The 13,977-nt window shown below is 43.7% G+C and overlaps 1 protein-coding gene across 1 annotated transcript in view; it reads right to left on the bottom strand.

Annotated features, from left to right (window-relative positions):
* CLUAP1 (clusterin associated protein 1) overlaps positions 1-13,977 on the bottom strand; it is a 75,871-nt gene that overhangs the window by 32,261 nt on the left and 29,633 nt on the right. Inside the window, exons 4-5 of the mRNA XM_040441798.1 lie at positions 9,170-9,349; positions 8,225-8,320 (exon numbers count right to left, since the gene is read on the bottom strand). Coding sequence (XP_040297732.1) covers positions 8,225-8,320; positions 9,170-9,349 — 276 coding nt within the window. The remainder of the gene's footprint in view (positions 1-8,224; positions 8,321-9,169; positions 9,350-13,977) is intronic.

Here is a 13,977-nt window from a genome sequence, read left to right as displayed (position 1 = left end):
GGGTCATTTACTATGCTGAAATAGGCCTAAATTAGGTGTATTTCTGGCGCAGATGGTGGTGTGACTGCAACTTCACCCCACTCACGCCAGCTCTAAATTTGTGGGTGTGACGTTGAAGGGGGCGGCAGGCCTGTCTCGTTCACCATTTACTACACCTGTTTCAGGCGTAGAAAATGGTCTAAATGTAAGACAGCTCGGAAGCCGTCTTATATTTAGAAATGGCACGGCATGGATGCGGTTCTGTCTAAAACGCCGGTCTTAAATGTGCCCCTTTATTTCTGCAAGTTGACGCTCATACTCCATACTAATTAAATTGAGATGCTTTAGTTTTATTTTTTATTTTTTTATTATTCGCATATTGTAAACAGGTCTATCCGTCCAGTGATTTCCAAAGCTCCAAGACTTTTACTTCTTGGTGTAGCAATTTCAATGTTGAGGAGTGTGTGTAATTATATATATATATGGTCACATACAAAAAGTCGGACATCATATGGGTATGAAACAGCTATGACTTGGCTCCTTTAATTATGAATTGGGTTGCACTGAATGGAGGGCCCCTGTCAGGGTGAGACCCATGGGATCAGAAGGCTCATTAGATGTGCACTTTCCGCATTTCCTATCATCCTCGTCAAAAGATTTATTGAAGGATAAAACCGGAGCTCCTGGTGGGGCAGCAGCTATTACACTGCATCATAAATGGCGGACACGTATGTATTACAGTCAGTAATCTAGGCCAAGCACAGGACGGCAGCGCTCTCCAGCTGGATGGTTGGACTTTTTATTTTTTTAATACACTGTGATAGCACTAGTTACATAGGTAGTCTTAATGACGAGAGGTCTCTGGCAAGATCAATATATCCCCTGAAATACTCTGTGCTTCTTTTAAAAGTATAATGTGAGTAATTGGAGGATGGTGTAAGCTTTGGCTGAGCTAAGATTAGTCTTAGAAAATCAGCTTCTGTGTCTCTTAGGGCTCATGCACACGACTGTATGCCCTCCGTGAGTGGACCACATGTCCCAGAGCGGCATACATCGTGCGCACGGAAGGGCACAACATCATCGGTTACTAGGATGCTGTGCACGTTGGGCCGCCCGCGGGGCTATTGTATAATATCATATGAGTACGGGACCATAGTCCCGCGGGCGGCCCGATGTGCACAGCATCCTAGTAACCTATGATATGCCGCTCCGGGACATATGGCCCGCTCACGGACCGTATGTCTCGGAGGGCATATGGTCGTGTGCATGAGCCCTTAGACCCAGGATGGGCAAGGTGTAGCTGAGGAACCACATACGCCAGGCCACGAGGCTTAATTAGAATTGAAACAAGCACCTAAGACTGAATGAGATCGTCCTGGACTCCAGGCATTGTACTGGAACGCAACATGCGGCTGCTGATTGGCTGAGCGCTTTTAAAGGGATTTAGATAAATATGGATGCTTTTATAAAAAAATATAAATAAATGCTACTGTCGTCTATAGGTGGTGTGTGGTATTGCACCTCCATCCATTCAATTCAAATCGAGCTCAGCTGCAATACCACACAAAACCAGCGGACAGGAGTGATGTTGTTTCTGGAAGAAAACCAAATGAATCTTACCGGTAATTTCTTTTTCACGAGACCTCCATGACGGCACCTTAAACATAGGATGATGCAGCTCCTGCCGGGCAGGGACAGGAAGCTTAACCGCTTCATTTCCAGAGTGTTTATCCCCGCTCCTTACCAAGCTAATTTTTCAGGTTTAGCAATGGGCCTATCTAACCTAAAAACTGTGAAAATTATGAAAAAAATTTAGATTTTTCCTTTCTAATCAATTTTACAAAATATTTCAAGACCAAACTTTTCTAAATTAAAAAAAATAATAATAATTAAAAACCAAAAAGGAAAAAAACGTGCGTATGTTTGTATATTTTACACACAAAGTCCGGTATACTATTGCTAAAACTAATCTATTTTTTTCATTTTATTTTTTCATGAATGAAAAAGGTGGAAAATGTGTGTGTCCGCAGTCTGCTATGCTATTGCCCAAACTAGTAACTATAGCTAGAACTTTTTCGATTTTTTTTTATTTTCTTTATTTCACTTTTTATTGTCCGGGTTCAGAGCTGAACCGGGACATAAGCTCCCCTTAACTCATTTAGCCTGTATGAGTGGCGCATCGGAGCATTTCTAGCTCCGATGCTCCCCCTTACTCTGCGCTGCATAGCGCAGGACAAGAGCTGGTGACGTACCCGGCTTGCTAGGTGAAGGCTTCCACCTAGCAGTGATCCCGGTGACGTCACCGCCACTAATGGGCGGTCTTTAGCGCTACCCCGGCCTCTAAAAGAGCCTAGGGCAGAGCTAAAGACCACCCATTTGTGCCGGTGATGTCACTGGGCTCACTGTTAGGTGGAAGTCTCCGCCTAGCACACCCATGTGAAGTCGGGTATCCGATGCTCCAGTGAAGGGGAGCTTATGACAGAGTTCAGCTTTGAACCTGGAAAACCCCTTTAATTTTTTATTAGTTTATTTAATTTAAAAACAATTCTTTTTTGCTTTTTATGTATCTTTTTTTTATTTATGAAAAAAGCTAAATTAACCCCTTCCTGCCACAATTCACAGCCAGCAGGGAGTGCTCTCAGAAGAAGAAGAGCGTTCCCCTGTCAGCTTTTTCAATTTACAATGGTATGTACCCAGTTACTACGATGCCACGCAGCGAGACCGCTTCTGCTGGTCTCAGGCATACTTACTGTGACCGCAACTCCAGGGGGGGGCGCTGGCAGATCACAGTGTAACCGGACACTTAAATACATCAGGTTACAGTTAAAAGCCTACCGCCACAACGTATAGAGTCGTGCAGCGGAAGGTAAAAAGTTAAACAGGGCCCTGCTCCATCTTCTCTTCAGTGTCTTCCATACCTGACAGAACCTAAAACCTTGCAGCATGCAACCATCCATTCTCTCTCTCAGATTTTAACTATATACCTTCTATTTATTAAGGAAATTGGATGGTTCGTCGTGGAGGTCTCATGAAAAAGGAATCACCGGGGAGACTAATTCGTTTCTTTTCTCTTCATCCTCCACGACAGCACCTTATCCATGAGATTTCCCAGATAAATTCTATTATTTTCAGGGTGAGATTACTGCCTGTAAAACCTTTCTTCCAAAAGACAGATCTGTAGTGTTTTACAAAAATATGAGGGCTGGCCCAAGTCGCTGCCCTACAAGTTTGTTCAATAGAGGCTGATGCCTTCTCCGCCCAAGAGGCTGAGACCGCTCTGGTTGACTCCCTGGTGCGTCTTTCTCCATGTTTTTGTAAGGCTCCCAAATGGCTAACCTAATCCATCAAGCAAATCGATGATTTAGATGCCTTCATCCCTTTCTTGTTTCCTTGGAATGGAATAGAGACTTTCAGACTTTTCCTCCAAGATTTAGTGGCCTCCAAATTATTGAAGAACACAACATCTTCTAACATTCAATTTATGAAAGAATCTCACCCCCATCTCAGTTTTCAGGTTTTCACAAAAAGAACGAAGAACAACCTCCTCTCATCTGTGAAAATCGGACACTACTTTAGGTAAGAAAGAATAATCACATTTTAAGATCACCCTATCATCCCTAAGAATGAAGAAGGGTTCCTTGACTGAAAAAGCCTGGATTTTGTTTATCCTTCTACCAAAAACACAGTCTTAAGGGTTAAATATTTTAACCCAATCTCCACCAATGGTACAAAGACCGGAAGAGTCAATCTGGATAAAACAAGATTTAAACTCCAAGGGGATACAGAAGGTCTAATTCTGGGTCTGAGTCAATCCGTACCTTTCAAGAATCTTATTATCCAAGGATTATCGGCTATCTTCTCATAAAACATGACGCCCAGAGCAGATACTTCAACCTTTGATGTACTAGGCTTCAGACCTTTATTAAATCCTTGCTGTAAAAAATCTAAAATTGAGGGGATATGCATCTTATATTCTGCAGAAGACCTACACCAGGATAAATACTTCGTCCGGATCTTACGCTATATCTGACATGTTGTCACTTTTCTACTAGCCAACATGGCATCTGTACGTCTGGTGAGAAGAAAGGATAAGGATATGGCGATACGCATCTTTAAGGTCCAGAGAAGCCATGAACACCCCCTCCTGTAGGACATGTACTACTACATGTACAACTGTTGACTTTACTAAGTCCACTTTGAACTTCTCGTAACTCAGCCACTTGTTTAATCCGCTTACGTTTATTATTACCGTAAATTATATTTTCCATTTGGCTTGCGAACCAAGAAAACTGTAGAGTAATATCTTGTACCTATCTGATCTTGGGGAACAGGAACCAGTACCTCCATGTCTACCAAATCCAATATTGCTTTTTCCAGTAATTGTCTCTGAGTTTTGAACTGCCTTAGGTATGAAATTTGTGGGAGAATCTCCTAAGAATGGAATCATGGAACCCTAAGACAAGATATTTAAAAACCAAGAGCTTGAATGGGTTTCCTTCCAGGGCTCCAAGAACCTTCTCAGTCTCCCTCCCACATGACTTCTGGCGTCATTTCTTTGTGGACTCTGAACTACTGGTATTAAACAAAATTCCTTTCTCCTTCCTCAGTGTATTAAAATTTCCACTTATCCCACGTATTTTTCACTCCATAAGACGCACTTTTCCCCTCAAAAGTGGGGGAGAAAGTGGCAGTGGGTCTTATGGAGTGAATAGTAATGAACGCTTCCTTATGGAAGCAGTCATCAGTATGCAGAATGCGCCGGGAACGGTGAGTGTAGCGCTGCGCTGGCTGTACTCACCATTCTCTGGTCTTCCTCCAGGCGCTGCACTATACGTGTCCTAACTGTGTATAGATCAGGAGGTAGTGCACGTAGGCGAGCACTATGACCTGATGTTGTGCAATGTCAGGTGACCGTGCAGCGCTAGGCTGGCAGAAGACCAGGGAGCGGTGAGTTTCAGCGCCATCTGGAGAAGGAGAGGAAAGTTCTTTTTCTTTTCCTCTGATGTAGCTTAGGGGTCTGATCTGAGGTCTGAGGGGGAATGGGGGTCTGATACAGAGGTCTGATGGAGCTTGGGGGTCCGATAGAGGTCTGAACTGAGGATGGGTCTGAGGAGGAATGGGGGTATGATAGGGGTCTGATATGAGGTCTGATGGAGCTAGGGGTCCTATCATAGGTGCATCTTATGGTCCGGCGAGTCTTATGGATTGAAAAATACGGTGCCTCCAGGTGCTGGTGGTTTGAAAAATGTAGAATATATTCTAAGTCAGATTTCTGCATAGATTTTAGTTTCACAGCGGCATCCCCACCACCCTATACTAAACACCAGAGTGAGAGAGACAAGTGCTAGTCACGGTACTCTCACTGCAGCAGATACCTGGCAGTACAGAAAGCGGCATGGAAAATGTAGGAGATTGGAGCATTTTACTGGGGGCATCACTGAGCACTGGGCTCACAACACTAGGTTGGCTGTAAGGCTGACAGACATACCTGCCGGCCATCCCTGGTCTAGGCTATGGGAGTCGGACATAATACAGGACTGGTGGCCAGAATATGCCGTCTAACATCCCACAAGAAGCAATGGCCCCTGCACATACTAAGACGATCTGCAGTCTTACAGGCCTCCACCTTCATCTGACGTTCTTCAGGACTTGTTAGCTCTCAGCACTGGCTATTTAAATCTCTGAGTGTAAGGAATGGGGGGAGGGGAGCATCACGGAGCTCGGTACTGTGAGCAATGCAATCCATCACACCAAGGTACAGCTCATTTGCAGGTGTGAGTAATGGGCTCACGGTGGCACCATGGCAGTCACTGTGTGCATACACTGCGTCAGATAGCTCATTATAAACATGTATGCCACCGATCACTACGTGGCTAGTCTGTGTCACCTCGGCAGGTGCAAAAAAAAAAAAAAAAGTAATTGGTAAATATATTAGGCTACTTTCACACTCGCGTTTTGCGAGGATCCGTTCAGATAATACAACCGTCTGCATCCGTTCAGAATGGATCCGTTTGTATTAAACATAGCCAAAACGGATCCGTCTTGAACACCATCGAAAGTCAATGGAGGACGATTCCGTTTTCTATTGTGCCAGATTGTGTCAGTGAAAACGGATCCGTCCCCATTGACTTATATTGTGAACGGATCTGTTTGGCTCAGTTTTATCAGACGGACACCAAAACGCTGCAAGCAGCCTCCAGAGCGGAATGGAGACGGAACGGAGGCAAACTGATGCATTCTGAGCGGATCCTTATCCATTCAGAATGCATTAGGGCAAAACTGATCCGTTTTGGACCGCGTGTGAGAGCCCTGAACGGATCTCACAAACGGAAAGCCAAAACGCCAGTGTGAAAGTAGACTTACACAGCTATGACCAGAGGTGCTGATATGTGGGGTCCACAGATATTAGAGTCATCAATATCTAATTGGTAGGGACCCAACTCCCGACACCCCCACTGGTCGGCTGTTGAAAGGGGTCACGGCGCTAAGGTGAGGCACCCTACTCAGCCTGTGTCACCAGGTCCATCGGTCACATGGGCTTTCATCAGAACAATCCTATTCAAGTGAATTGGATTGGGCTGCAATACCAAAAACAGTCACTAAACAATGTATGGCGCTGTGGTATGAAGAGGCTGCTTCAAACAGCTGATCGGCGTGGGTGCCAGGAGTTAGACCCCCATGTGGCGAAACCAACCTCGCCACTGGGTTTTGGAGAGGCCTGTTTAAAAGCCTCTTGCCTCAGGATTATGGCCCATACTAACTTTTAAACCCCTGAACCTATTCAAGTGAATTTTGGATAGGTTTGTCGCCAAGTTATACTGTTTAAATTGATGTAAGTTATATGTATGGACAATGTAAACTCACAAAGTTGTAACAATTTATAATAAGTGTAACTTGTCAGGTTGGGAGGAATATACTGGGTGTGTTTCTATTGTGCCATTGTCCCATTGTGTGTTTAAATGGTGATTTCTGTCCTGTTGTATCCACATGTGTATTGGCGATTTCCCTTTGTCCTGAGAGATAATTGGATTGCTCCTCGGTTGTCTCCGGGACAGAGAGGAGGAAACCATGATGCATTGTGGGGATATGTTGTATCTGTCCTGTGTCGCAGTCTCCCTTCTGGTCTCTGGGGGCGTGAACGATTGGTTGCTGTACTTACATTGTATGTGTTGTAAATTACTGATTGGTTGTATTTCAAACCCCTGTGGGCAGTACTATGTTTGTGGTTTATGAATAAAAGAGGCTGTACTTGAAGTACAGTCAGACCACTGCTTGACCCTCAACACGGAGCCTTGTCTCGTTATTGGGGGGATCCACTGTATGCTGTTAGAGACTGATTGCCAGGAGTGTAAGCTGATTCCTGTTCGTCTGCTAGCAGCTATTCGTGAGGTTCCAGTTTGGAGTGCTATTTTGTATCCAGTTCGGGAGTTGGGTGTTCTGCAGTAGCTGTGCCTGTCTCTCAGAAAAGGGGCATATCGCCTAAATGGATTTTAACCCCTTGTCTGCGGAAATGGTCCGTTACACCCCGCCTATCAGATATTGATAAGCCATCCTGAGGAGGTCATCAATAATTCCAGGAATACCCCTTTAACCCATTCGCCAGCCTAGACTATCAAGTATGCTATAATTATGCTCTTTACCAAGGATGTTAATAACCGAACTACAAGTGACCCCATCACGAGCCTAGAGCACTAGGAATAAAATGCATATAGTACCTAACCACAAAAATGTTATCATTAAAGGGGTTTTCCTGGGAGTACAATATTGATGACCTACCCTCAAGATATGTCAATATGTGATCCAAATCCTGGCATCATTGCCGAGACTGTGATGCTTCAGTGAGCGCTGCAGCCTCCTCATAGTATAGCAAGCACAGCGCCATCCATTCTATAGTGGACGTGCTTGGTATTACACCCCAGCCCATTCAATGAATGGGACTGAGCTGCACATAAGCCATGTAACATACTGGCCTTAGTAGAGGCTGCAGCACTCATTCGAGCACTGCGGCCTCCTTCAATAGCTGATCAGCCGGGGTGCCGGGAGTAGAACCCCCACCAATCAGATATTGATGGCCTATCTTGGTGAAAGGCAATCAATATTCTACTCCCGGGAAAACCCCTTTAACCCCCTAAATTACCTGGTGTCACAAGGGAAATGTTTTCAGCACTCTTTTAAACCAGCCTTTCATTTCGGACACATCGATATTTCTACCCTACTCTCTACGAAAAGAGAGTTCATTACTTACTCGCAGGTCAGCCTCATTGCCCAAGATGTCATACAGCAATGCTCCCTTCGAGGTGATTTCAGATGCAAGTTGTCGGGCCATCTTCAAGTCAGTAATCTGAAGAAAAAAGGTGACATGCAGTGATAATTGTGACCGACAGCACCCGGAGCCAACAGCAACAACATATAGTGTGGACAATGTGATGTGAATAAACTTAAAGTCTTTCTACACCTTTTTTATTATTGCATTGTACTTATTTTGAGCTAAAAATGTTTTTTTTTTTTGGTCTTTAACAAAAATTTTGAGCCCCTTTCTCTGTACAGCCTTGAGATTCTCTAATAGCAGGCTCTGTATTTTGACGGTGTTCTGCCAGGCAGCTCAGCGGACAGACGGCTCCTTATCTCTGACATCCTAAACACTCATTGTAGCTGAGTTCTTATCTTACTGATAAGTGTTTATGACCCTTTAGTAATTTAGAGATAAGGAGATACCATTCACACAGCTAGACAAACAGTTAACCTTTTTGTGACAGAAGGACTGACTATTTTCGAATGAAGAACAATGGAAAAAATTATTTTTAGCCCAAAACGAGTAAAATGCAATCATTAAAAAAAAAATAGCTCCCAGAGGGTTTCTCCGAATTGTACAATCGCAACTTGTTAGAAGGGTTCCTTGACAATAAACAGACTATAAAGGACCCTTATGCTGCGACCTCCAGCGATCAGCGAGGCAAACTGGTAGCCAATGTACAAATTCCCTGCAGCACCACCACAGGAGAAATTAGGTATTACATTCAAATGAGTGTGCTGGCTGTGTAATGCAGGACAGGACGGGTCCTCCGGGGCAAGAGATGCTCTTTGCAACTGCTCTCAACTCCAGGGCCAATGTGATCACCATTACAGTTCACACTGTCATGACCCCCTCTCCACCCCAAAAGTAGAAACTAGAAAATCCAACAATACTCACTTTGGTTCCTAAGTCAAACTTGAAGGTGGTCGTGTCCTCTTCCCCAATCTGAATGTTATCTATGCCTTTGGTTTTCATTGCATTGTACAACACAGTGGTGACCTTCAGCAGCTCCTTCACAGAGTAGCCGTCGGCCTGGTACAGCTTCTTGGTGTTCAGCTTGATGTGAGCTTTTGTGGCCTGAAAAAAAGTGAGAGGAACCTCAATGTGTACTTCTGAATTAGGGCTCATGCATGTCACCATAGTATGGTGCTGTAAAGTGGCACCTGGACAGTTCGACTTTGGGCTAGTCCTAATTCACCATTGAATCCCTACAGGGATCTGGACTTTGCTGCAGGGGATCCACCAGGCCGCCACAGAGTGTGAAGCATCAAGGTGTCAGGCAATACTCGCAGGTAGGAGTCAGGGCAGGCATCGTTTATGCAAATCCATGAAACTATCCAAGGTCAGAGGAAGCAGCAAGGGTTCAGTACGGTAGATAGGCTAAGGTCAGGGATGGCAGCAGGGAATCAGAGTCAGTTAACAGGCAAAAGTTTGGTATACAGGCAGACAGCCAGAATAGCAAACCTTTACTAGAAAACTAGGAACCTAAGCTCAGGCACAGAGTGAGAGGGCAGAGCAGCATTTACAGCAGAAGCAGCCGGGCAACTGTACACAGAGCAAGGAGAGGAGGGCAGTGGTGGTGAAGAAAAAAAATCGTACTAGTTCAACAAAAAATGTTCCCAAAAAAAAAATAACAGGGCAGTATCGGACACAGGTCACTGATGTAACACAGGGGATTTGGAGCTCTGTATCAAACTGCTGTGCAGATATATTAGGAAATAAGTACACATTAGTCATTCACTTTAAGGGGGGCTCAAAATTAATAGGGCCACCAGCAGTTACGAGATCCTTACATCTAAAACTGCTTTTTTTTCCTTTCTTTTTTTTTTATAAAAAAATATTAAAATCAAATGTAGAATTTTTAACCTGGCTCCTTTGATTTGCCTTAAAAGTGAACGTTTCGGCGGATGCACAGAACATAATGTCATACGCACACAAAGAGAAGCCACAGGATCACCGCGTCCTCCTGATTAAAAGGTGCATGGAGTGTGAGACATCGCCAATTATTATAATAATGAGACCCCAAACACCAAAACTAATCATCTCTTTTTTTCCCCCGTACGTAATTGCTCAGAAAGACTCTGATTAATTGATGTAGGAACTCTATAGTGGAATATAGGGCCTACAACGGATTCCTTAGAAATGTAACTTAAGATATACAAACTGTAGATATAGCTTTGTATCTTGATCATCCGGGGATAGATTCATTATATGTGATCAAAGAATGCTAAGGATGTCAAGGGTCAACCTGCCACACAATACTGGGTGTATAATATATATAAATGCCCAAGATCAAAAAGTCTTCATACAACATACAGTGAATGAGAAGCAGAAAACCAGCTTCATGATGATGGACATGGCAAGCCATCTTCCCTGATCTAGAATTTATTAGGGCCACTTTATAACAGATAGTATATTATAGTCTAGAGAAGACCTCTTCATTAAGATGGTTCCAGGTTCACCGTGAAGGCCTAAAACACTAAGTGGTGTGTACCACGAAATGGATCTTGATGTTTTGTGAGGTGACCCAAATGTTGTTCTTGAAGTACCCACACGTCCATATATCAGTTTCGACAAGTGGCTTTATCCGACCGGAATATTATAGTCCAAATAACTATTATTCTTGTCATCAAGTTGATTCTGACTCATCCATATGGACTGTGTTTCTTCTAAAGGGTTAGTCCCACCTGGGGATCCATTGGTTGTCAGTAGAGATGAGCGAATTTCATATTTTTGGAATTCATTCACACTTTGTTTACTGATAAAAGGTTAATTGCGTTATGGACAATAACGCTATTCTATGATGGAATGCCTTTAGAGGCATCACGTTATTCATTCCGTCATAATAGAAGTCTATGGGCTGCAAAACGGATCCGTCCCGTTTCCGTTATGCAGGGGGGAGTCCTCTCCTGCATAATGGAAACTGGACGGATCTGTTATGCAGCCCATAGACTTCTATTATGACAGAATGAATAACGGAATGCCTATAAAGGCATTCAGTCATAGAATTGCGTTATGGTCCGTGGTAACGGAATCCATAACGCAATTCACCTTTTACCAGTAAATGAAGCGTGAACAAATTTCATAAGCGGAAATTCCCTGATCTCTAGTTGTCAGGTTATCCCCATATGTCTGACAGCTGAAAACACCAGTGGTCGCTACAGGAGAAATGTAGTATACATAGTAGTATGGTGCCCATTCAAATAAATGATCAGGTTGGGTCCTCCAGATCTGGAGTTGTGACCACCATTTCTGGTTCATTGTGTGAACCTCTCTCTAAGTCGCCTACATGCTCTAAATGAACAAACTTACAAGGATGCTCCTAATGGAAAAACCTTGATTGCTTTGATAGCGCCCCTCGATGCTGCTGATGGACCTTCTCTTTCCCTGAAGGTGGCCGTGCAACTTAAATAGCTATCAGCCAAGTTTGCCCCAACCTCACCATACACAGGCTTAGCCAAGCATACATGTGTACTTGTTTTAACGTGAATTTGACGATTTGAGAATAAATAAGCTTAAACAGGCTAAGTGATAAAAATATTTACCAAGTGTGATTAAATATATACAAAACAAAGGGGACCTCAAAATTGAGACTTTGGGGTTTCATAAGCTGTAAGCCATAATCATCCAAATTATAACAAATAAAGGCTTGCAATATCTCGCTTTGCCTGTAATGAGGCTCATGTGTTAGTTTCACCTTTTAAGTTGCATTACTGAAATAAATGAACTTTGCACGATATTCTAATTTTTCGAGTTTCACCTGTATATATAAACAGATAAATCACATACAGAATAGTAAGGGTAAATAATAATCAATCAAGTGGCCTGCAATACAATGCAATAAGGGGGAGGGGGGCGGTCTCATGCCGCCATGTTGTAGCACACACTTAGGCCTCTTGCACTCGACCGTATGCCCTCCAAAACATACGGTCCGTGAGCGGGCCATATGTCTCGGAGCGGCATTGATCCCGGCACGGGAATACACAGTATCATAGATTACAATGATGCTGTGGATGTCGGGCCGCCCGCGGGGCTATTGTCCCGCACTCATAAGATCATATATGAGTGAGGGACAACAGATGCTGTATACTCCCATGTGCACGTAAAATGTAGAGCAGATAACCAGTGGCACTACACCAAACCTAAATTTTTGCTGGCCTTGAAGTAGTTAACCGCACTGAAAGAGGTGGTGACAGAGAAAGGGAGCTTCTGAGAAGAGAAACTATATGGATCCTACGCACGGATGCATTGGGTCCGCTGGGACTAAATGAAAAAATAGATATGAGCGTATTTTTGTAATGAACCACTCTTGCTTATTGTATTTTCGTATTTTGACTTGTTCTTATTGGTTTATGTATGTTCACATATGCACCTTACATCATTGAAGAGGTCCCGCCTGACTGAAATCCCTGCGCTCCCTCTTGAGAGGCCAGGTGTTGATTACTTAGTAATTAAGCAAATTACTGCGATGATGCGGCTTCCTGTGCACTATAAGAAGGTGCCGTGACCTCTTCAGTGTTGGAAAGCCAGAAGAAGCGCATACACACGCGAAACGGCTGTCGCTTACTTGCTGCTGTATCTGCAACCCTTGCACCCCCCTCCTGCCATGGAATAAAGTTACCTGCCTATCAACGGTGAGTGCCGCTCGTTTTGTTCTCTTTTTCCTTTTACCACATATGCTCACTGCAGCTACGAGCTGAGCACCTCCGTGAGGCACCACTCCTCGGCAGTCGCATCCTAACAATTGTAGGTTTGGTGTACTGCCACAGGTTATCTGCTCTACATTTTACATGAACTTTTTGAACTTTGCTCCTTATTGGCTCCGGTAGAGCACACACGCAACCTACTCATATGGATCAAATTGGTTCTGTACCAAATATGATGGACAGTTCAGCAGAGTCTGAACTTAAACCGGGAGTAATGGAAGGCAGAGAGGGGGCAGACGCATACTTCTTGCAGTGCAACCAAAAAGATATTTACGAAATACTCAGCACAAAAGCTCTAGAGGGAAAAGTGATACAAATGGCTGCAAAAGAAGTCCGTATTTATTGGACAGTCAGCTCGCTTAAATCCTACCAGGAAAGCAAAAGAGTGCCAAGAGGTTTAAGAATTTTTAAGGAAATATCCCAGTTCCAAGAGGACCCACTTTTTGTCACTGAATGGCATCGGATCCACCAGGAATTTTCCCTCACCATTATGGACACAGTGCTAAAACAAAACGAGAAAGAATACGCTAAAATAACAACTGAATTACAGAAAGCAAAGACCGTTTTGGCATCCCGCCATACTGACAGCCAATCGCAAGCCTTTTTGAAACGAATGGATAAAAAACTGACCATAATACAAAATAGCATAAAAGAAAATAAACGTGACAAGTTTTTACGTGATAAGCTAGATTACGACGCAGGCAAAATGTTCAACTGGGGCAACAGACAACAGACAAGGATACGTCCAAAAAGAAGGAAGAGCGACTACTGGACATCAGATTCGGACTCTAGTGCCCATGATGATACAGACAACTCTTCTATGGACATGAGCCCTTTAGACAGGGCACTAGAAGGGGAAGAGGGAATAGTAAGAAACAAAAACAAAAATATAGGGAAGCAAGGTTACAAACGCAAACAGGTATCCTGGAAACGATAGAGGAGGAACCTGTCAGTGAGGAGACTCTGGTGGTTAATTTGTCCAGGATCGAATTGCCTCGG

This window comes from Bufo bufo, chromosome 7 (genome assembly GCF_905171765.1).
Source record: "Bufo bufo chromosome 7, aBufBuf1.1, whole genome shotgun sequence".
Classification (NCBI taxonomy): Eukaryota; Metazoa; Chordata; class Amphibia; order Anura; family Bufonidae; genus Bufo; species Bufo bufo.
Note: the sequence above shows the minus strand (reverse complement) of the source record. Positions and strands in the feature narration are given on the sequence as shown.